This window comes from Lucilia sericata, unplaced genomic scaffold (assembly GCF_015586225.1).
Source record: "Lucilia sericata isolate MDLA Ls3-8-SP2 unplaced genomic scaffold, ASM1558622v1 Contig000526F_arrow, whole genome shotgun sequence".
NCBI classification, from domain to species: Eukaryota; Metazoa; Arthropoda; class Insecta; order Diptera; family Calliphoridae; genus Lucilia; species Lucilia sericata.
Genome location: NW_023994538.1, coordinates 71,870 through 92,470, shown reverse-complemented (window position 1 = coordinate 92,470; position 20,601 = coordinate 71,870). Strand labels below are relative to the sequence as shown.

The 20,601-nt window shown below is 31.3% G+C and overlaps 1 protein-coding gene and 1 pseudogene across 1 annotated transcript; both read right to left on the bottom strand.

Annotated features, from left to right (window-relative positions):
* LOC119605847 overlaps positions 1-1,044 on the bottom strand; it is a 50,304-nt pseudogene extending 49,260 nt beyond the window's left edge.
* An 11,926-nt stretch (positions 1,045-12,970) lies between these two features.
* LOC119605845 (pickpocket protein 28) lies at positions 12,971-16,504 on the bottom strand. The gene is made up of 9 exons (XM_037959171.1): positions 16,414-16,504; positions 16,030-16,177; positions 15,773-15,973; positions 15,604-15,712; positions 15,393-15,544; positions 14,084-14,288; positions 13,433-14,021; positions 13,233-13,375; positions 12,971-13,147 (listed from the first exon to the last, which is right to left on the bottom strand). The coding sequence occupies exons 1-9, from the start codon at positions 16,502-16,504 to the stop codon at positions 12,971-12,973; spliced, it is 1,815 nt and encodes a 604-aa protein (XP_037815099.1).
* Between the last annotated feature and the right edge of the window lie 4,097 nt (positions 16,505-20,601).

Genomic DNA, 20,601 nt, shown 5'->3' with positions numbered 1-20,601 from the left:
CTACAGACTAGACCAGAGACTAGATAATGGTCGATACTATAGACTATACTATGGGCTAAACATATCAGAAAATATCAGTTCTTGCAGAAAATTGTTAATTTCACCCAAAAAAAAGTTTTTTTAAACTAATTTTCAAAATGATCCTAATTCTACTTACGATTGCATGGCTGCTGAAGATGAGTTGCTAGTACTGGTGCTGGCACCAATACCACATGTCGTGGAATGCATTTGAAAGCTTTTAGCACCAACAGTTGTGTGACAAAATTCTAGAGAAATGGAATTATTTTTTTTTTTAATTTATGCACTTTTTTCACACAAAACACTATTTATTAAATCTTATTAATTGTTGTTGCATTGATATGCTGTTGTGTTGTTGTAGGAAAATTCTTTGAAAATTTTAAATGACACGCACCGAATATTTGTAAAAACACTAAACATTTATGCAAGTTTCAATACATTTTGCCACAACTAAACGCACGCGACACTTTTGGCACAGAATTATATAGAGATTTTGACAATTTTTTTATATATAATTTATGATTTTTCTTTCTTTTATGTAAAATAAACAAGATTTTTTCTTTTTGTAAAATTTTTTCACTTTCGCTTAAGCTTTACATTAAATGCAGTGCAAAATAAAAATTTGCAATTTATTTTTGTTACAGTGACATATGCAAATGTGCGTTTTATTTGGAGACTGGACGTTGTATGTTTATTCTATAATGGAAATTATGCTCCAGCGTTGCTGACGTTGAATTTAATACTAAAAATTCTATATCCGTTTTTCGTAATGATCACCCCGTGTTTCACATAGAAATTTTGTCGGAATGTGTTTTTAAACGTATATGTATGTACGTATTCATACGTGTATTTTATTCAATCGTGTCTATCTGTTTTTGTTTGTTTTGTCTAAATGAATGTATGAATGATCTTTAAATCTATATAGAATAAATACTCGGTATAATAATATACACAGTTTTTTTTTTTTTTTTGTAAACACAAACCGAAACGGCCAAATCTATTAACAATTGCGAGATTTCACACCAAGCGACTGAAACACCAACCCACCAACAATTTGAATGATTAATAAAAACAATTTCTATTCTATATACAAAACCAGAAAATTTACTTATAATTTTTTTTTCTCGTTTATAAAGAAAATAACAATTTAACAATAACAAAATTATCATTTATTTGTATGTACAATTATTTTGTATCTTTTGGAACGTGTTTAAATGTGGATTTATTCAAAATTTCTGTTAACACTTGTTCTCTTCAAAAATGACTTTGTAACAGTTTTGTGCATTCTATCCCGAACGGGTTTTTAAAATGATAAATCGATTTTTTTTTTCAATAAAAATGATCATAGGGTTGCAAATTTGATTTTTTTTAACAATTCCCGGGAAGATGTTAAATATTTTATTTGCAAAAGCAATATTAGCAGGAAAACAAGTAAGAGTTCTATATTCGGCTGTGCCGAATCTTATATACCATTCAACCATAGTGTTTTAAACAAAAACATCCCCTTTGATATGTTCTCGCTTACTCTGGAATCTACATGCTTAATTTCATATTTCTATGTTCAATATTATAGAAAAATCAAAAAGTACCTTTTGAAATACGAAAAAGTACCAAAAATCTCCCTTTTTACACCGGGCTCCACATGCTTAATTTCATGTTTCTAGGTTCAATATTATAGAAAAATCAATAAGTACCTTTTGAAAAACGAAAAAGTACCAAAAAGTCTCCCTTTTTACACCGGGCTCCACATGCTTAATTTCATGTTTCTAGATTCAATATTATAGAAAAATCAAAAAGTACCTTTTGAAAAACGAAAAAGTACCAAAAAGTCTCCCTTTTTACACCGGGCTCCACATACTTAATTTCATGTTTCTAGATTCAATATTATAGAAAAATCAAAAAGTACCTTTTTAAAAACAAAAAAATACCAAAAGTCTACTTTTTATATGTTCTCACATACTCCGGGCTGTCATTGCTTAATTTCATGTTTCTAGGTTCAATATTATAGAAAATTCAAAAAGTACCTTTTAAGGAACGAAAAAGTACCAAAATGTACTCTTTTATGGGTTCTCATTAATTTCATATTTCTAGGTTCAATATTATAGAAAATTCAAAAAGTACCTTTTGAAGAACGAAAAAGTACCAAAAAGTCCTCTTTGATATATTTTCACTTACTTCGGGTTCTAAAAGCTAAATGTTTTGTTTTTAGTTTTAATATTATAGAGAACTCAAAAAGTACCTTTTGAAAAACGAAAAAGTAACCAACAGCCCCTTTTGATATGTTCTTATCTACTCCGAGCTCTACCTTTTGAAGAACAAGAAAGTACCAGAAGGACCCTTTTTATAAAGTATCATTTACTCCGGCGCTACATAAACTCTAAAAGTACTTTTTGAAGAAGGCAAAAGTACCAAAAAGTTCCATTTTATTGGTATATATGGCGCCAGTAAAACTTATTCTTGATAATGAAAACATCTGCAGAAGTCTTTATAGATACGGAGGAACCAATCGTTAAGAAAACTGTTGAAGCCGATGTTTTTTTCCTTAAAACACAGTTAACGCTCCCAGTGAAGTTAGTTAGTTAGTTGTCTTAACCAACACCGATTGGAAGATTCTTAGGAATTACGTCCAGGAAACTGAGTTTCTGAACATGGAAAAATAATACATTCAGTGAACAATTTTTTTTTTCTCTTGAATTGGAGCGCACAACAGGCCCGATAGTGGCCTAGGTGTATTTCTTCGGATTTGATGTAGTATACATCCTCCTATCAACCTATACCTATACCTAGTTAGTTAGTTAGTTAGTTTGTTTGTTAGTTAGTTAGTTAGTTAGTTAGTTAGTTAGTTAGTTAGTTAGTTAGTTAGTTAGTTAGTTAGTAAGTTAGTTAGTTCGTTAGTTAGTAGTTAGTTAGTTAGTTAGTAGTTAGTTAGTTAGTTAGTTAGTTAGTTAGTTAGTTAGTTAGTTAGTTAGTTAGTTAGTTAGTTAGTTAGTTAGTTAGTTAGTTAGTTAGTTAGTTAGTTAGTTAGTTAGTTAGTTAGTTAGTTAGTTAGTTAGTTAGTTAGTTAGTTAGTAGTTAGTTAGTTAGTTAGTTAGTAGTTAGTTAGTTAGTTAGTTAGTTAGTTAGTTAGTTAGTTAGTTAGTTAGTTAGTAGTTAGTTAGTTAGTTAGTTAGTTAGTTAGTTGTTAGTTAGTTAGTTAGTTAGTTAGTTAGTTAGTTAGTTAGTTAGTTAGTAGTTAGTTAGTTAGTTAGTTAGTTAGTAGTTAGTTAGTTAGTTAGTTAGTTAGTAGTTAGTTAGTTAGTTAGTTAGTTAGTTAGTTAGTTAGTTAGTTAGTTAGTTAGTTAGTTAGTTAGTAGTTAGTTAGTTAGTTAGTTAGTTAGTTAGTTAGTTAGTTAGTTAGTTAGTTAGTTAGTTAGTTAGTAGTTAGTTAGTAGTTAGTTAGTTAGTTAGTTAGTAGTTAGTTAGTTAGTTAGTTAGTTAGTTAGTAGTTAGTTAGTTAGTTAGTTAGTTAGTTAGTTAGTTAGTTAGTTAGTTAGTTAGTTAGTTAGTTAGTTAGTTAGTTAGTAGTTAGTTAGTTAGTTAGTTAGTAGTTAGTTAGTTAGTTAGTTAGTTAGTTAGTAGTTAGTTAGTTAGTTAGTTAGTTAGTTAGTTAGTAGTTAGTTAGTTAGTTAGTTAGTTAGTTAGTTAGTAGTTAGTTAGTTAGTTAGTAGTTAGTTAGTTAGTTAGTTAGTTAGTTAGTTAGTTAGTTAGTTAGTTAGTTAGTAGTTAGTTAGTTAGTTAGTTAGTTAGTTAGTTAGTTAGTTAGTTAGTTAGTTAGTTAGTTAGTTAGTTAGTTAGTAGTTAGTTAGTTAGTAGTAGTTAGTTAGTTAGTTAGTTAGTTAGTTAGTAGTTAGTTAGTTAGTTAGTTAGTTAGTTAGTAGTTAGTTAGTTAGTTAGTTAGTTAGTTAGTTAGTAGTTAGTTAGTTAGTTAGTTAGTTAGTTAGTTAGTTAGTTAGTTAGTTAGTTAGTAGTAGTTAGTTAGTTAGTTAGTTAGTTAGTTAGTTAGTAGTTAGTTAGTTAGTTAGTTAGTTAGTTAGTTAGTTAGTTAGTTAGTTAGTAGTTAGTTAGTTAGTTAGTTAGTTAGTTAGTTAGTTAGTTAGTTAGTTAGTTAGTTAGTTAGTTAGTTAGTTAGTTAGTTAGTTAGTTAGTAGTTAGTTAGTTAGTTAGTTAGTTAGTTAGTTAGTTGTTAGTTAGTTAGTTAGTTAGTTAGTTAGTTAGTTAGTAGTTAGTTAGTTAGTTAGTTAGTTAGTTAGTAGTTAGTTAGTTAGTTAGTTAGTTAGTTAGTTAGTTAGTTAGTTAGTTAGTTAGTTAGTTAGTTAGTTAGTTAGTTAGTTAGTAGTTAGTTAGTTAGTTAGTTAGTTAGTTAGTTAGTTAGTTAGTTAGTTAGTTAGTTAGTTAGTTAGTTAGTTAGTTAGTTAGTTAGTTAGTTAGTTAGTTAGTTAGTTAGTTAGTTAGTTAGTAGTTAGTTAGTTAGTTAGTTAGTTAGTTAGTTAGTTAGTTAGTTAGTTAGTTAGTTAGTTAGTTAGTTAGTTAGTTAGTTAGTTAGTAGTTAGTTAGTTAGTTAGTTAGTTAGTTAGTTAGTTAGTTAGTTAGTTAGTTAGTTAGTTAGTTAGTATATAAATATTGCACATGTTTTCTAAAGCATATTTATAGTAATTGCTTACTTTGCACATTGGCCCAACTATTTTTAGAAGAGAGGCGATGTATACTACTAATTGCTACGTTTATTTCCAATTTCGTTGATCTCATCATACCTGTTAATGACTCACAGATATTTTTTTCGTATTTTCTTAACATTCCCTCCAATAACAAATTATAGTTTTAGCATATTGTTATTGTAATATTTACTAATTGTGCATTTAAAATAAATACTTTGTATCCAAGCGTCTTTGTAGCTTCGGCGATTATTGTTTATTTAAATCATTACTTTAATACGGTGGATTTTAAGATAAAAGAAAATTTATTTGGGAAATGAAAATGTTTCAATATTTAGAAAAAATACTATTTGCGTAGGTGAAAGGAGAAATGTTATTTTTGGGATTAAAAAAAAACATTTTGTTATTGGTTAAGGGAAAAAGTTAAATTCTGAAGAAACTTTGTATGTCTATCTGTCCATCTGTCTGTCTGTCTGCCTGTCTGTCTGTCTGTCTGTCTGTCTGTCTGTCTGTCTGTCTGTCTGTCTGTCTGTCCGTCTGTCTGTCTGTCTGTCTGTCTGTCCGTCTGTCTGTCTCTCTCTCTTTCTGTATGTTTGTATGTCTTTCTTTCTGTCTGTCTATCTGTCCATTTTTCTGTATGTCCCTCTGCTAAAACTCTCTACACCAGAAAATAATATATGTCCGTCCATTTTTAGGAAGAATATTTCTTCATATTCCAGAAATTTATTTACCCCCCAACACATTTAAAAATAAAATTATTTAAATATTTATTGGCGGTTTTGTTTTTGTGTTTCCAACTACAATTTTATCAGTTTGTTATTTTTTGTGCGTATTTTATTTATATTGTTGTTGTAGTTCATGATTTTGTTTCTTGTGGTAAAGCGTTATGTGAAATTCTCCATATGGCTGCCACAAACGAAGAAAACCATTTTTTGAAAGACAGAAGCTAGAATTATTCCATCAATTTGTGCAATTGATATTTTATGTATGAACTGTTACTGTGCTAAATATTCTATAAAAAGGCTAAGTTCCTTTTAAGTACAAAAATAGAAATAATTACTTTGTTATACATTTATTAATATTGGCAAAAAGTTTAATAATATTTCCTTATTGTCTCATAGTTTTAATATTTGTTTTGCTTGTTTTACAAGTTCATTAAACTTTGTAAACAACATATTTCCAATTTCCATTTTTTTGGGGTTTAAATTTAATTTCTCAAAACTATGTTAAATATTTATGGCTTTTATAGGGAAAGAAAACACAAATTCATTGATGTTTTACCGCAAAAACCTCAATTTGGTTTTCCGTTTATTTTTTCGCTTGTTTTTTTTTTTCACCAAACAAACAAATAAACCATAAAATCACATAACAGAAATTAAACTTTTAATAAAAACAATAACAAAATGTAGAATAACAAAATTTCTTTTTACCTTTCTAAAAAGCAATTCATTTTTTTTTTATTTTGGCTACTAACACATTTTACATTAGAAAAACGGAAAACACACACATATAAGAGAATGCCACACACATGGATCTGGCATATACCTCTTCATACACGCTTTGAGGTTTTAAACTAAAATTTGAAACTTGGCCAAAAATATTTTTCGAAATTTGTAATCATATACGACGACGAGTGTTTGAGTATTAATTAATGCCAATGAACAAGCAATAGCAACAACAATAGTAGTGATAATTTAACACCAACAGAGGAACCACCTCACCAATAACAACAACAAATATGAGTGTTTTTGAATCGGCTGAGCCGAATCTAATATACCCACCATCAAAACAAGAAATGATTTAACATAATATCAGATCAAAAAATTGTGTAAATATCCCGTCTTATCGGGGATCTTTGGTGCCTTAAATAAATAGGGTGTGTGGTAATACTAACTGGATCATCGTAGAATTGTCATAGAAACCTCTATTGATTAATATTTAAATGTGTTACAAATTTAATAAGAAACTCAATATTCTCCTCTAATATAAACGATGGGTATAATTATACTTCCTAAATTGGCAATGGCGTCCGTCGTATGCTAAAAATAATACATTTTGTATGTGTATAATTCTACATGTTGAAAAACATTTGTCGACTGAAAACTAATAGCAGTAATATGGGCAAAATTGGTTTGAGCTGTCAATCAATGTTTGATTTTTGTCTGACGCCATGTTGACTAGCAAAATGAGTAGTAGAAACAGTGGGCTGAAAGCAATAAAAGAGCAAATAAATTTTTTTAATAAATTAATTATGTAGTTCAAGGTCTAGCTCGGTTCTAGTTCAGTACTAGTTCAGTTCTAGTTCAGTTCTAGTTCAGTTCTAGTTCAGTTCTAGTTCAGTTCTAGTTCAGTTCTAGTTCAGTTCTAGTTCAGTTCTAGTTCAGTTCTAGTTCAGTTCTAGTTCAGTTCTAGTTCAGTTCTAGTTCAGTTCTAGTTCAGTTCTAGTTCAGTTCTAGTTCAGTTCTAGTTCAGTTCTAGTTCAGTTCTAGTTCAGTTCTAGTTCAGTTCTAGTTCAGTTCTAGTTCAGTTCTAGTTCAGTTCTAGTTCAGTTCTAGTTCAGTTCTAGTTCAGTTCTAGTTCAGTTCTAGTTCTGTTCTAGTTCAGTTCTAGTTCAGTTCTAGTTCAGTTCTAGTTCAGTTCTAGTTCAGTTCTAGTTCAGTTCTAGTTCAGTTCTAGTTCAGTTCTAGTTCAGTTCTAGTTCAGTTCTAGTTCAGTTCTAGTTCAGTTCTAGTTCAGTTCTAGTTCAGTTCTAGTTCAGTTCTAGTTCAGTTCTAGTTCAGTTTCGTTCAGTCTAGTTTCAGTTCTAGTTCAGTTCTAGTTCAGTTCTAGTCGTCTAGTTCAGTTCTAGTTCAGTTCTAGTTCAGTTCTAGTTCGTTCTAGTTCGTTCTAGTTCAGTTCTAGTTCAGTTCTAGTTCAGTTCTAGTTCAGTTCTAGTTCAGTTCTAGTTCAGTTCTAGTTCAGTTCTAGTTCAGTTCCTAGTTCAGTTCTACGTTCAGTTCTAGTTCAGTTCTAGTTCAGTTCTATGTTCAGTTCTAGTTCAGTTCTAGTTCAGTTCTAGTTCAGTTTCTAGTTCAGTTCTAGTTCAGTTCTAGTTCAGTTCTAGTTCAGTTCTAGTTCAGTTCTAGTTCAGTTCTAGTTCAGTTCTAGTTCAGTTCTAGTTCCGTTCTAGTTCAGTTCTAGTTCAGTTCTAGTTCAGTTCTAGTCAGTTCTAGTTCAGTTCTAGTTAGTTCTAGTTCAGTTCTAGTTCAGTTCTAGTTCAGTTCTAGTTCAGTTCTAGTTCAGTTCTAGTTCAGTTCTAGTTCAGTTCTAGTTCAGTTCTAGTTCAGTTCTAGTTCAGTTCTAGTTCAGTTCTAGTTCAGTTCTAGTTCAGTTCTAGTTCAGTTCTAGTTCAGTTCTAGTTCAGTTCTAGTTCAGTTCTAGTTCAGTTCTAGTTCAGTTCTAGTTCAGTTCTAGTTCGTTCTAGTTCAGTTCTAGTTCAGTTCTAGTTCAGTTCTAGTTCAGTTCTAGTTCAGTTCTAGTTCAGTTCTAGTTCAGTTCTAGTTCAGTTCTAGTTCAGTTCTAGTTCAGTTCTAGTTCAGTTCAGTTCTAGTTCAGTTCTAGTTCAGTTCTAGTTCAGTTCTAGTTGCAGTTCTAGTTCAGTTCTAGTTCAGTTCTAGTTCAGTTCTAGTTCAGTTCTAGTTTAGTTCTAGTTCAGTTCTAGTTCAGTTCTAGTTCAGTTCAGTTCTAGTTCAGTTCTAGTTCAGTTCTAGTTCAGTTCTAGTTCAGTTCTAGTTCAGTTCTGTTAGTTCTAGTTCAGTTCTAGTCAGTTCTAGTCAGTTCTAGTTCAGTTCTAGTTCAGTTCTAGGTCAGTTCTAGTCAGTTCTAGTTCAGTTCTAGTTCAGTTCTAGTTCAGTTCTAGTTCAGTTCTAGTTCAGTTCTAGTTCAGTTCTAGTTCAGTTCTAGTTCAGTTCTAGTTCAGTTTCTAGTTCAGTTCTAGTTCAGTTCTAGTTCAGTTCTAGTTCAGTTCTAGTTTCAGTTCTAGTTCAGTTCTAGTTCAGTTCTAGTTCTAGTTCTAGTTCAGTTCAGTTCTAGTTTCTAGTTCAGTTCTAGTTCAGTTTCTAGTTCGTTTAGTTCAGTTCTAGTTCAGTTCTAGTTCAGTTCTAGTTCAGTTCTAGTTCAGTTCTAGTTCAGTTCTAGTTCAGTTCTAGTTCAGTTCTAGTTCAGTTCTAGTTCAGTTCTAGTTCAGTTCTAGTTCAGTTCTAGTTCAGTTCTAGTTCAGTTCTAGTTCAGTTCTAGTTCAGTTCTAGTCAGTTCTAGTTCAGTTCTAGTTCAGTTCTAGTTCAGTTCTAGTTCAGTTTCAGTTCTAGTTCAGTTCTAGTTCAGTTCAGTTCTAGTTCAGTTCTAGGTTCCAGTTCTAGTTCAGTTCTAGTTCCAGTTCTAGTTTTTAGTTCAGTCTCCTATTAATTTATTTTATAGAAAAATGCAATAAATATTCTTTTATTTACGCAAATTTTAAAAAAATCAAAAATGTTCATTTAAGGAAAATTTTCCATAACTTACTTTTTTTGATAGAAACTCTTGCGATATTTTTTATACAAATTTGCATGAAATGCTCTACAATAAATTACCACCAACCGCCTACTCATCCTTCGAAACACAATCTAAATCGAAATTTCCAAAAAAAAAAAAAAACAAATAAAATAACAAAAATTATATATTTAGTAATGAAAAGACAAAAATGAACAAAAAACGAATCTTAAAGCATTCAAAATATTTACACCAATTTACACGTTTTTCAATATTCAGTAATCATACATGAGTTAAACACAAATTTACATAAATTTATTAAAACACCAAAAAGAAAAAAAATCATATTTACAATAAAATATCTGACATTTATGCCTTAATTTTTGTTGTTGTCTAAAACAAGTGTATGATATTATTCGTGCTCACATATGCGAGGTGGGATTAACAACTAAGAGAAATAATAAGTAATATATATATATTTTGGGTGAAACATTTTGTAATGAGAGGCATGTTTTGAAAGTGATCAAAATATTATTTCGCTCAAAAAGTGATTTAACCCCAGTTTACTTTACTACAATTAATCAATGATTCAATGATCCATTAGATTACCTGTTTTGCACCAAGTAACCGATTGACCTCTTTTCATAATAACGAATAATGGCAAAACTTATTAAATCGGAGCATTTGTATTATGGCAAAACGCCAAATTATGGACTCATACTCTACGGAATTTTTTATGAATGAATTTTTCCTAAATTATAATTTATTTTCACTTAAGATCTTGTTTTAAATGTTGCATAAATATTTACATAAATTTTTCTTTAAATTTAAGAAAAGTTAATTTCTATTATTTTTATTATTTTCCAAAAACAATTTGTATATTTTTTTTAAAAATTTGGGAATTTAGTTCAGTTTATATTTACTTATACATGAAGTGTTTTTTAAGGCAATTTTGTGTTTGTTTTTGTAGTTGATTTTTTTTTTAAGATTTTCGCCCAGCATGAAATGGTGTTTTTTGTTTACAAAATCGTATAGTTTTAATATGTATTTACTAAGAAGAAACTACTGGTACAGATGTAGGTACACACAGCATAATTGTATGTACATATATATGTATGTACATATGTAATATGTATATAGTACCACATTCACAAAGTGTGGCAAATATTTATTTCCGTAACCACTTCATAATGATCTTGTAATATAAACAATGGTGCATGACGAAATTTATTTGTAAAAATGTGGTTAAGTAAATTTAGGCGCAAAGAGATAATTTATTAGAAATTTAAATTCCTAAACATAGATATTATATTTTCCCACTGAGACAAATCATTATTCCTTGTAAAATTTCATAAAAACTATTGAGCAATATATTAGATCACAATTAAGAACAAACGAAAATAATGATTACGACATAGAGCTTTCTGACGCAACTTTATTCAGGTTAGTGATAAACTGCCATGATGACCAATGATCGAACATAATGAGATATTCACAATGGATTTTCATAAGTGTATAAAATAGCTTTCAGGATTAGAAGCCCTCCCTTAGGAATAATTCTCAATTTTGGGTCGGTTCAGTTCTAATTCAGTTCTAGTTCAGTGCTAGTTCAGCTCTAGTTCAGTTCTAGTTCAGTTCTAGTTCAGTTCTAGTTCAGTTCTAGTTCAGTTCTAGTTCAGTTCTAGTTCAGTTCTAGTTCAGTTCTAATTCATTTCTAGTTCAGTTCTACTTCAGTTCTAGGTCAGTTCTAGGTCAGTAGTCTAGTTCAGTTCTAGTTCAGTTCTAGTTAGTTCTAGTTCAGTTCTAGTTCAGTTCTAGTTCAGTTCTAGTTCAGTTCTAGTTCAGTTCTAGTTCAGTTCTAGTTCAGTTCTAGTTCAGTTCTAGTTCAGTTCTAGTTCAGTTCTAGTTCAGTTCTAGTTCAGTTCTAGTTCAGTTCTAGTTCAGTTCTAGTTCAGTTTCTAGTTCAGTTCTAGTTCAGTTCTAGTTCAGTTCTAGTTCAGTTCTAGTTCAATTCTAGTTCAGTTCTAGTTCAGTTCTAAGTTCAGTTCTAGTTCAGTTCTAGTTCAGTTCTAGTTCAGTTCTAGTTCAGTTCTAGTTCAGTTCTAGTTCAGTTCTAGTTCAGTTCTAGTTCAGTTCTAGTTCAGTTCTAGTTCAGTTCTAGTTCAGTTCTAGTTCAGTTCTAGTTCAGTTCTAGTTCAGTTCTAGTTCAGTTCTAGTTCAGTTCTAGTTCAGTTCTAGTTCTGTTCTAGTTCTGTTCTAGTTCTGTTCTAGTTCTGTTCTAGTTCTGTTCTAGTTCTGTTCTAGTTCAGTTCTAGTTCTGTTCTAGTTCTGTTCTAGTTCTGTTCTAGTTCTGTTCTAGTTCTGTTCTAGTTCTGTTCTAGTTCTTTCGTTCTGTTCTAGTTCTGTTCTAGTTCTGTTCTAGTTCTGTTCTAGTTCTGTTCTAGTTCTGTTCTAGTTCTGTTCTAGTTCTGTTCTAGTTCTGTTCTAGTTCTGTTCTAGTTCTGTTCTAGTTCTGTTCTAGTTCTGTTCTGTTCTAGTTCTGTTCTAGTTTGTTCTGTTCTGTTCTTCTGTTCTAGTTCTGTTCTAGTTCTGTTCTAGTTCTGTTCTAGTTCTGTTCTAGTTCTGTTCTAGTTCTGTTCTAGTTCAGCTCTAGTTTAGTTCTAGTTCAGTTCTAGTTCAGTTCTAGTTCTGTTCTAGTTCTGTTCTAGTTCTGTTCTAGTTCTGTTCTAGTTCTGTTCTAGTTCTGTTCTAGTTCTTTTCTAGTTCTGTTCTAGTTCTGTTACAGTTCTGTTCTAGTTCTGTTCTAGTTCTGTTCTAGTTCTGTTCTAGTTCTGTTCTAGTTCTGTTCTAGTTCTGTTCTAGTTCTGTTCTAGTTCTGTTCTAGTTCTGTTCTAGTTCTGTTCTAGTTCTGTTCTAGTTCTGTTCTAGTTCTGTTCTAGTTCTGTTCTAGTTCTGTTCTAGTTCTGTTCTAGTTCTGTTCTAGTTCTGTTCTAGTTCTGTTCTAGTTCTGTTCTAGTTCTGTTCTAGTTCTGTTCTAGTTCTGTTCTAGTTCTGTTCTAGTTCTGTTCTAGTTCTGTTCTAGTTCTATTCTAGTTCTGTTCTAGTTCTGTTCTAGTTCTGTTCTAGTTCTGTTCTAGTTCTGTTCTAGTTCTGTTCTAGTTCTGTTCTAGTTCTGTTCTAGTTCTGTTCTAGTTCTGTTCTAGTTCTGTTCTAGTTCTGTTCTAGTTCTGTTCTAGTTCTGTTCTAGTTCTGTTCTAGTTCTGTTCTAGTTCTGTTCTAGTTCTGTTCTAGTCTGTTCTAGTCTGTTCTAGTTCTTTTCTAGTTCTTTTCTAGTTCTTTTCTAGTTCTTTTCTAGTTCTGTTCTAGTTCTGTTCTAGTTCTGTTCTAGTTCTGTTCTAGTTCTGTTCTAGTTCTGTTCTAGTTCTGTTCTAGTTCTGTTCTAGTTCTGTTCTAGTTCTGTTCTAGTTCTGTTCTAGTTCTGTTCTAGTTCTGTTCTAGTTCTGTTCTAGTTCTGTTCTAGTTCTGTTCTAGTTCTGTTCTAGTTCTGTTCTAGTTCAATCGGAAATCAGTGCTGATACAATGGTTTCAGATCTTCCGATTGAAATCGAAAAACCCTCATTGTGTAATTAAAATCCGAATAACTATGTTATGTTTTGAACTCTAACCCTAAGACTGTTAAATTTGGCTAGGTTGCACAACGTAGTCGTCGAACTTAATTAATAACATTTAAAAATTTTAAATAATTTTTTAAACATTTATTCAACATACGGATATACTTGTACATCATCATTTTGTATAATTGGGGGTTTCATAAAAATATGGTGTAAATTATTTTTATATTTTCGATTGGATTTCTTTGATTTCTTAAACCAAGATTTTTTCTTGATATTAAACGATGTGGCATCATTTCCATAAGGGTTTTTCATTATCCACTAAAAAACAAACAAATTCAGCAAAGGTGTTCTCGGTGTTAGTAAAAAATCCATAAACATTAATATGTAATTATTCCTTACTTACCTTTACCTCTTCCTGTTTACGCTTCTTTTCTATTTCAACAGTTCTGGCTGCGCAATAAGGCCGCACTGTTATATAATAAACAATCTCTATTATGGAAAAAATACTAAAACCCATAAATAAACCCAAAAGGCCACCAGTATTTGCTGGAAATTTAATTAACAATAATAAAAAAAATAATTTTTTAATTTGAAAAAACTCACACAAAAATTCCGTAAAACCAAACATTTCCGATTTCGTAGTGCTTCTAAATATATTCGAAGTATAATAGAAATGCATTATTGATAAATCACTTATCTTATCACTAGCATTAAAAATTTCTGGAGGAAAATCATCAGAGGTTCTAAAATTTCCAAAGATCATTGATGATGCTGTCAATGTAGTCTGATAGTTTAATTCAAAACATCCCGGCAGACAACTGTCACACGAAACACTTTTATTCGATGACTCAATTTCCGATTGTACTTGATTGGTACAGAAATTATCATTCGGACCACAAATAGGAACATCCGGATTAAAACGTGGCAAATAGTAGAGAACACAAGAACATTTTTGCATTAGTATGCGAGCTTCACATTCAAGTTCACAATTTTTGCGTGAATAAGTTCGATAGTATACCAAATCGCCTTCATCCGAGAATAAACATCTGCGTACAGCTTTTCTTATGGATCTTATGCTGGGCACTGCATCTTGATAGATAGGTTCTATGGGTATACGGGCCTCACGGCCAGCGGTCATCAGAAACCCGTAATTGCTTATTTTAGGTAACTCGGCTGGATTGTGTACCAGTACCTGGGGATTAAGGGGTTATTTTTGTTTAAATTATTTAATTATATTTATATAAATGCTTTAACCTTAAATCCCACACATTTGCTTTTGCTGCAATAATACTCTTCTGAGGACACATTTAATATGACCGTCAATCCCATACGTGTTCCAGTTCCTCCCGAAACTCGTGGATAATAATGTGGTGGTAATTGTTCAGGATATCCACTTTCTGGTGTCCAATCTATGGGCTGATAATGATTGTCTATGGCTGGCATTAAAAGATTATCTTCGCTGAAATTGAATGAATGAATAAATCAATCAGTAACAAGTAGGAGTGTAATACCCCAAAACAGGTATAAGAAGGCGGTCATAGTCGGAAAGTAGGGTAAGTTAGTTTAGTTAGTTAGTTAGTTAGTTAGTTAGTTAGTTAGTTAGTTAGTTAGTTAGATAGTTAGTTAGTTAGTTAGTTAGTTAGTTAGTTAGTTAGGTAGGTAGGTAGTTAGTTAGTTAGTTAGTTAGTTAGTTAGTTAGTTAGTTAGTTAGTTAGTTAGTTAGTTAGTTAGTTAGTTAGTTAGTTAGTTAGTTAGTTAGTTAGTTAGTTAGTTAGTTAGTTAGTTAGTTAGTAGTTAGTAGTTAGTTAGTTAGTAGTTAGTTAGTTAGTTAGTTAGTTAGTAGTTAGTTAGTTAGTTAGTTAGTTAGTTAGTTAGTAGTTAGTTAGTTAGTTAGTTAGTTAGTTAGTTAGTTAGTTAGTTAGTTAGTTAGTTAGTTAGTTAGTTAGTTAGTTAGTTAGTTAGTTAGTTAGTTAGTTAGTTAGTTAGTTAGTTAGTTAGTTAGTTAGTTAGTTAGTTAGTTAGTTAGTTAGTTAGTTAGTTAGTTAGTTAGTTAGTTAGTTAGTTAGTTAGTTAGTTAGTTAGTTAGTTAGTTAGTTAGTTAGTTAGTTAGTTAGTTAGTTAGTTAGTTAGTTAGTTAGTTAGTTAGTTAGTTAGTTAGTTAGTTAGTTAGTTAGTAGTTAGTTAGTTAGTTAGTTAGTTAGTTAGTTAGTTAGTTAGTTAGTTAGTTAGTTAGTTAGTTAGTTAGTTAGTTAGTTAGTTAGTTAGGTTAGTTAGTTAGTTAGTTAGTTAGTTAGTTAGTTAGTTAGTTAGTTAGTTAGTTAGTTAGTTAGTTAGTTAGTTAGTTAGTAGTTAGTTAGTTAGTTAGTTAGTTAGTTAGTTAGTTAGTTAGTTAGTTAGTAGTTAGTTAGTTAGTTAGTAGTTAGTTAGTTAGTAGTTAGTTAGTTAGTTAGTTAGTTAGTTAGTAGTTAGTTAGTTAGTTAGTTAGTAGTTAGTTAGTTAGTAGTTAGTTAGTAGTTAGTTAGTTAGTTAGTAGTTAGTTAGTTAGTTGCGGTATGGTACCTACCTGTAATTCCTTAAAAGATATTTCGGATCCAAAGCATTAAAAGTACAGCACAAGCCATCATCCGTTAAAACTGTATTAAAAATCATGGAACAATTTTCTATCAGAGAACCAAAACTACAATACAATAACATATCATCACAAGGTTGGGCCACCTTAAATTCGGATCCAAACAATCACAAACATTAAGGTAATCATAATTTATTAAACAAACCTCTGTTAAAATGGCCTTAAAGTACTTCCAAGTACCAACATAAGTCATGGCCAAATCGCCAGAGCCCTGATCGCACAAACTCATCAATAAAGAATAGTTAGAACTGGACCTTAAAAAGAAGGCAATGAAATTATAGTATGATATGAAATTCTATTTCCACTTATAATACCTAGTAATAAACTGCACTTTACTTTTCTGAGCCTGATTTAGATTACAAATCGTTATGGCCGGAAAGGGTACTTCAGTGCTCGAGGTCTGTTTAGCGCTTGTGGAAATTATTATAGGTGAAGCAGTCCATTTGCCATAGACATTTGAAATAAAAATCGCCGATAATATAACCACACCAACAAAAGCCAAACCAAAGAAAACTCTGTAAAGATTGCTTCGTAAACAAATATACAAAATAGAAATGCAATAACATCTTACCTTTCCGGTATGGTGATTTCATCCTCAGCTATATATTTTAGACCATGTAGAGTAGTATTTTGTAGATAATACTTAATATTCTTTTTAACTGAATCCTTAGAGCAAACCTTATCATCATCACTCGAGTAATCGGGAGGTTTTTCATTAGCTAAAGTCCAAAAATGAGAATATTGAAAAACATATTAAACTTTGCTGCAGAAATGGTTAATTGCTTTATTTTTTATTTCAATATTTAATGAATCTATAAATCATATACAATTCATTTAACTATTTATTCCCGAAAATATTCACAAATTCCAAATGTATTACAAATGTTTATAGGGGAATTTCTTAGCTTTTATAAAGTGGCATATAAACTTTTTTTGAATTTTAATTAAAACTCACTTATAGTATTCGTTTCTTTTATATAATTCTTTTCACCATATCCATTTTTATTTAATTTATTTAAATTATTTTCCTTAAACTTCCAGTCCATTTTATTGTATTTCCACTTATAACCTAAACACCTTACACTTGCACTTTTTAATTACTTCTTGCAGGATTTCACATAACCCATAAAGCTTTTATAGCCTGACTGTGTAATTTTGCGATTTCGATCTTTATTTGTAAATATTTTGTAGGCAAATACTAAACAATTGCAATTTTAATCGAAACCCATTAATATAATCATATTGATTTAAGTCTTTAAAATACTTGACTAATAAATACAAATGACATTTGACATGCTACAAAATCAGTGCAGCAGACACTTTTTGTGGTTAGTAGTAGATGTGTACTGAAATCTAAAAGAAGTCTTGATATAATATGGTAAATATGTTAAACAAGTAAGAAATATTAGGCGGGCGGAGCCGTCCATTTGATACCCTACACCAGTTATGAGAATAACATATGATTTATGATAATTAAAAATTTATGTTGAATTGCACGTTGCCTCTGGTATACATATGTTAACAATTGTTATCAAACAAATTTTCCTATAGATAACTATGGACTAGACTATAGACTAGACTATAGAGTAGACTATAGACTAGACTATAGACTAGACTATAGACTAGACTATAGACTAGACTATAGACTAGACTATAGACTAGACTAAAGACTAGACTATAGACTAGACTATAGACTAGACTATAGACTAGACTATAGACTAGACTATAGACTAGACTATAGACTAGACTATAGACTAGACTATAGACTATACTATAGACTAGACTATAGACTAGACTATAGACTAGACTATAGACTAGACTATAGACTAGACTATAGACTAGACTATAGACTAGACTATAGACTAGACTATAGACTAGACTATAGACTAGACTATAGACTAGACTAGACTATAGACTAGACTATAGACTAGACTATAGACTAGACTATAGACTAGACAGACTATAGACTAGACTATAGACTAGACTATAGACTAGACTATAGACTAGACTATAGACTAGACTATAGACTAGACTATAGACTAGACTATAGACTAGACTATAGACTAGACTATAGACTAGACTATAGACTAGACTATAGACTAGACTATAGACTAGGACTATAGACTAGACTATAGACTAGACTATAGACTAGACTATAGACTAGACAATAGACTAGACTATAGACTAGACTATAGACTAGACTATAGACTAGACTATAGACTAGACTATAGACTAGACTATAGACTAGACTATAGACTAGACTATAGACTAGACTATAGACTAGACTATAGACTAGACTATAGACTAGCCTATAGACTAGACTATAGACTAGACTATAGACTAGACTATAGACTAGACTATAGACTAGACTATAGACTAGACTATAGACTAGACAATAGACTAGACTATAGACTAGACAATAGACTAGACTATAGACTAGACTATAGACTAGACTATAGACTAGACAATAGACTAGACTATAGACTAGACAATAGACTAGACTATAGACTAGGACAATAGACTAGACTATAGACTAGACTATAGACTAGACTATAGACTAGACTATAGACTAGGACTATATAGACTAGACTATAGACTAGACTATAGACTAGACTATAGACTAGACTATAGACTAGACTATAGACTAGACTATAGACTAGACTATAGACTAGACTATAGACTAGACTATAGACTAGACTATAGACTAGACTATAGACTAGACTATAGACTAGACTATAGACTAGACTATAGACTAGACTATAGACTAGACTATAGACTAGACTATAGACTAGACTATAGACTAGACTATAGACTAGACTATAGACTAGACTATAGACTAGACTATAGACTAGACTATAGACTAGACTATAGACTAGACTATAGACTAGACTATAGACTAGACTATAGACTAGACTAGACTAGACTATAGACTAGACTATAGACTAGACTATAGACTAGACTATAGACTAGACTATAGACTAGACTATAGACGACTATAGACTAGACTATAGACTAGACTATAGACTAGACTATAGACTAGACTATAGACTAGACTATAGACTAGACTATAGACTAGACTATAGACTAGACTATAGACTAGACTATAGACTAGACTATAGACTAGACTATAGACTAGACTATAGACTAGACTATAGACTAGACTATAGACTAGACTATAGACTAGACTATAGACTAGACTATAGACTAGACTATAGACTAGACTATAGACTAGACTATAGACTAGACTATAGACTAGACTATAGACTAGACTATAGACTAGACTATAGACTAGACTATAGACTAGACTATAGACTAGACTATAGACTAGACTATAGACTAGACTATAGACTAGACTATAGACTAGACTATAGACTAGACTATAGACTAGACTATAGACTAGACTATAGACTAGACTATAGACTAGACTATAGACTAGACTATAGACTAGACTATAGACTAGACTATAGACTAGACTAGATAGACTAGACTATAGACTAGACTATAGACTAGACTATAGACTAGACTATAGACTAGACTATAGACTAGACTATAGACTAGACTATAGACTAGACTATACTAGACTATAGACTAGACTATAGACTAGACTATAACTAGACTATAGACTAGACTATAGGCCTAGACTATAGACTAGACTATAGACTAGACTATAGGGAATAGACTATAGACTAGATATAGACTAGACTATAGACTAAGACTATAGACTAGACTATAGACTAGACTATAGACTAGACTATAGGAGAAATGACTAGACTATAGATAGACTATAGACTAGACATAGGACTTAGACTATCGAACTAGACTTATGATAGGGACATAGACTAGACTATAGACTAGACTATAGACTAGATAGACTAGACTAAGACTAGACTATAGACTAGACTATAGGACTAGACAATAGACTAGTACTATAGGACTAGACTATGAAGACTATAGACTAGACAATAGACTAGACAATAGGAATAGACTATAGACTTAGACTTATAGACTAGAATTAGGACTAGACTATAGACTAGACTATTATTTATTTTTAATGTTGGTAGCCGTATTGCTCCAATGAAAGGTTTAGTTGGGTGACCTCAATCATGGTCATTTATTAAACGATCTTCTTGAGAATGGATGATCATATCCTCTCACTTTGAAGTTGGACTCCTCCGGGTAGCCTGAAGTGTATGAAGTATGATATGGTGTGAGTACTACATATTGTTGTTGAGTTGGTGTCCTTATCAGGACTAGTGGTAGCAGTCTTTTTAATCGGCACCTTCTCAATTTTGGAAAAGGCAGCACCAGTGTGTTCTGGCGAGTTAGTGATTACCTCCTCAGGGAGAAGAGATACTTTCCACAATGTTCTCATGTACCAGTACATTGATAAGATGACAACTTCTTTCAACTGAACTCGCAGCTCACGCCCTCTATTGGTTGTTGGCTCCTTTGTGGACTACAACCTAGGGATTTTGCCTGTCGGATTTTAGGTATCGTATACTGCAGGGCATAGATCGTCATCATATGATCTTTCTCTGTCCCGCTTATTTTGATTCGTTTTTTTTTCTGGGCTTCTTTTGGGAAACCCTTACTTTCAAGAAGGATTTCGCCGATGTTCCTCGTCTTCGGAATATTTTGCTTGTCTTTGTCCCCTTTACCCGCAGTATTCTTATTTGAGATTCCTTTGAGTGAGGTACCGACTGACTTCGACTGTATACATGTTCTCTTTCTATACCCTAGACCCCTATAGTGGAGTTTGAAAAGCACAAATATATTTGTCCTATACCCACCTTATAGTATACCAATCGGCTTAGAATCTGAGTAATAAAGTATCAAATATGGCTAAAAAGTGCTCAGGGTTAAAAATGTGGTGGACTTTGTTACTCTTTCTTCATTTAAGTCATTTATACTGATATTTTAAAATAATTTAAATAAATTTATTAAGAATATTACGTAAAAGTTTTACATTTATAGAAAATATTAACAGAAATTCAATTTAACCCTTATGATCGTAACGCCAATCTGGTTTAGAAACACTGGAATAATCTTTATACAGATTTATATTAGGTATTATAATCGGTATATTTTTATGGCCCACATAACGATTATCAGGAGTAAAGTTTGAAGAAATAGTTGAAACTTT

Bases quoted from the DNA above. Each gene is read 5' to 3' on its own strand.
- LOC119605845 (XM_037959171.1), bottom strand. From the start codon at position 16,504: ATGGACTGGAAGTTTAAGGAAAATAATTTAAATAAATTAAATAAAAAT. The intron at 15,713-15,772 runs GTATTATAAGTG...CTTCTTTTTAAG, and splicing joins AAAGTGCAGTTTATTACTAG to GTCCAGTTCTAACTATTCTT. The intron at 14,022-14,083 runs GTTAAAGCATTT...CTTAATCCCCAG, and splicing joins GCAAATGTGTGGGATTTAAG to GTACTGGTACACAATCCAGC.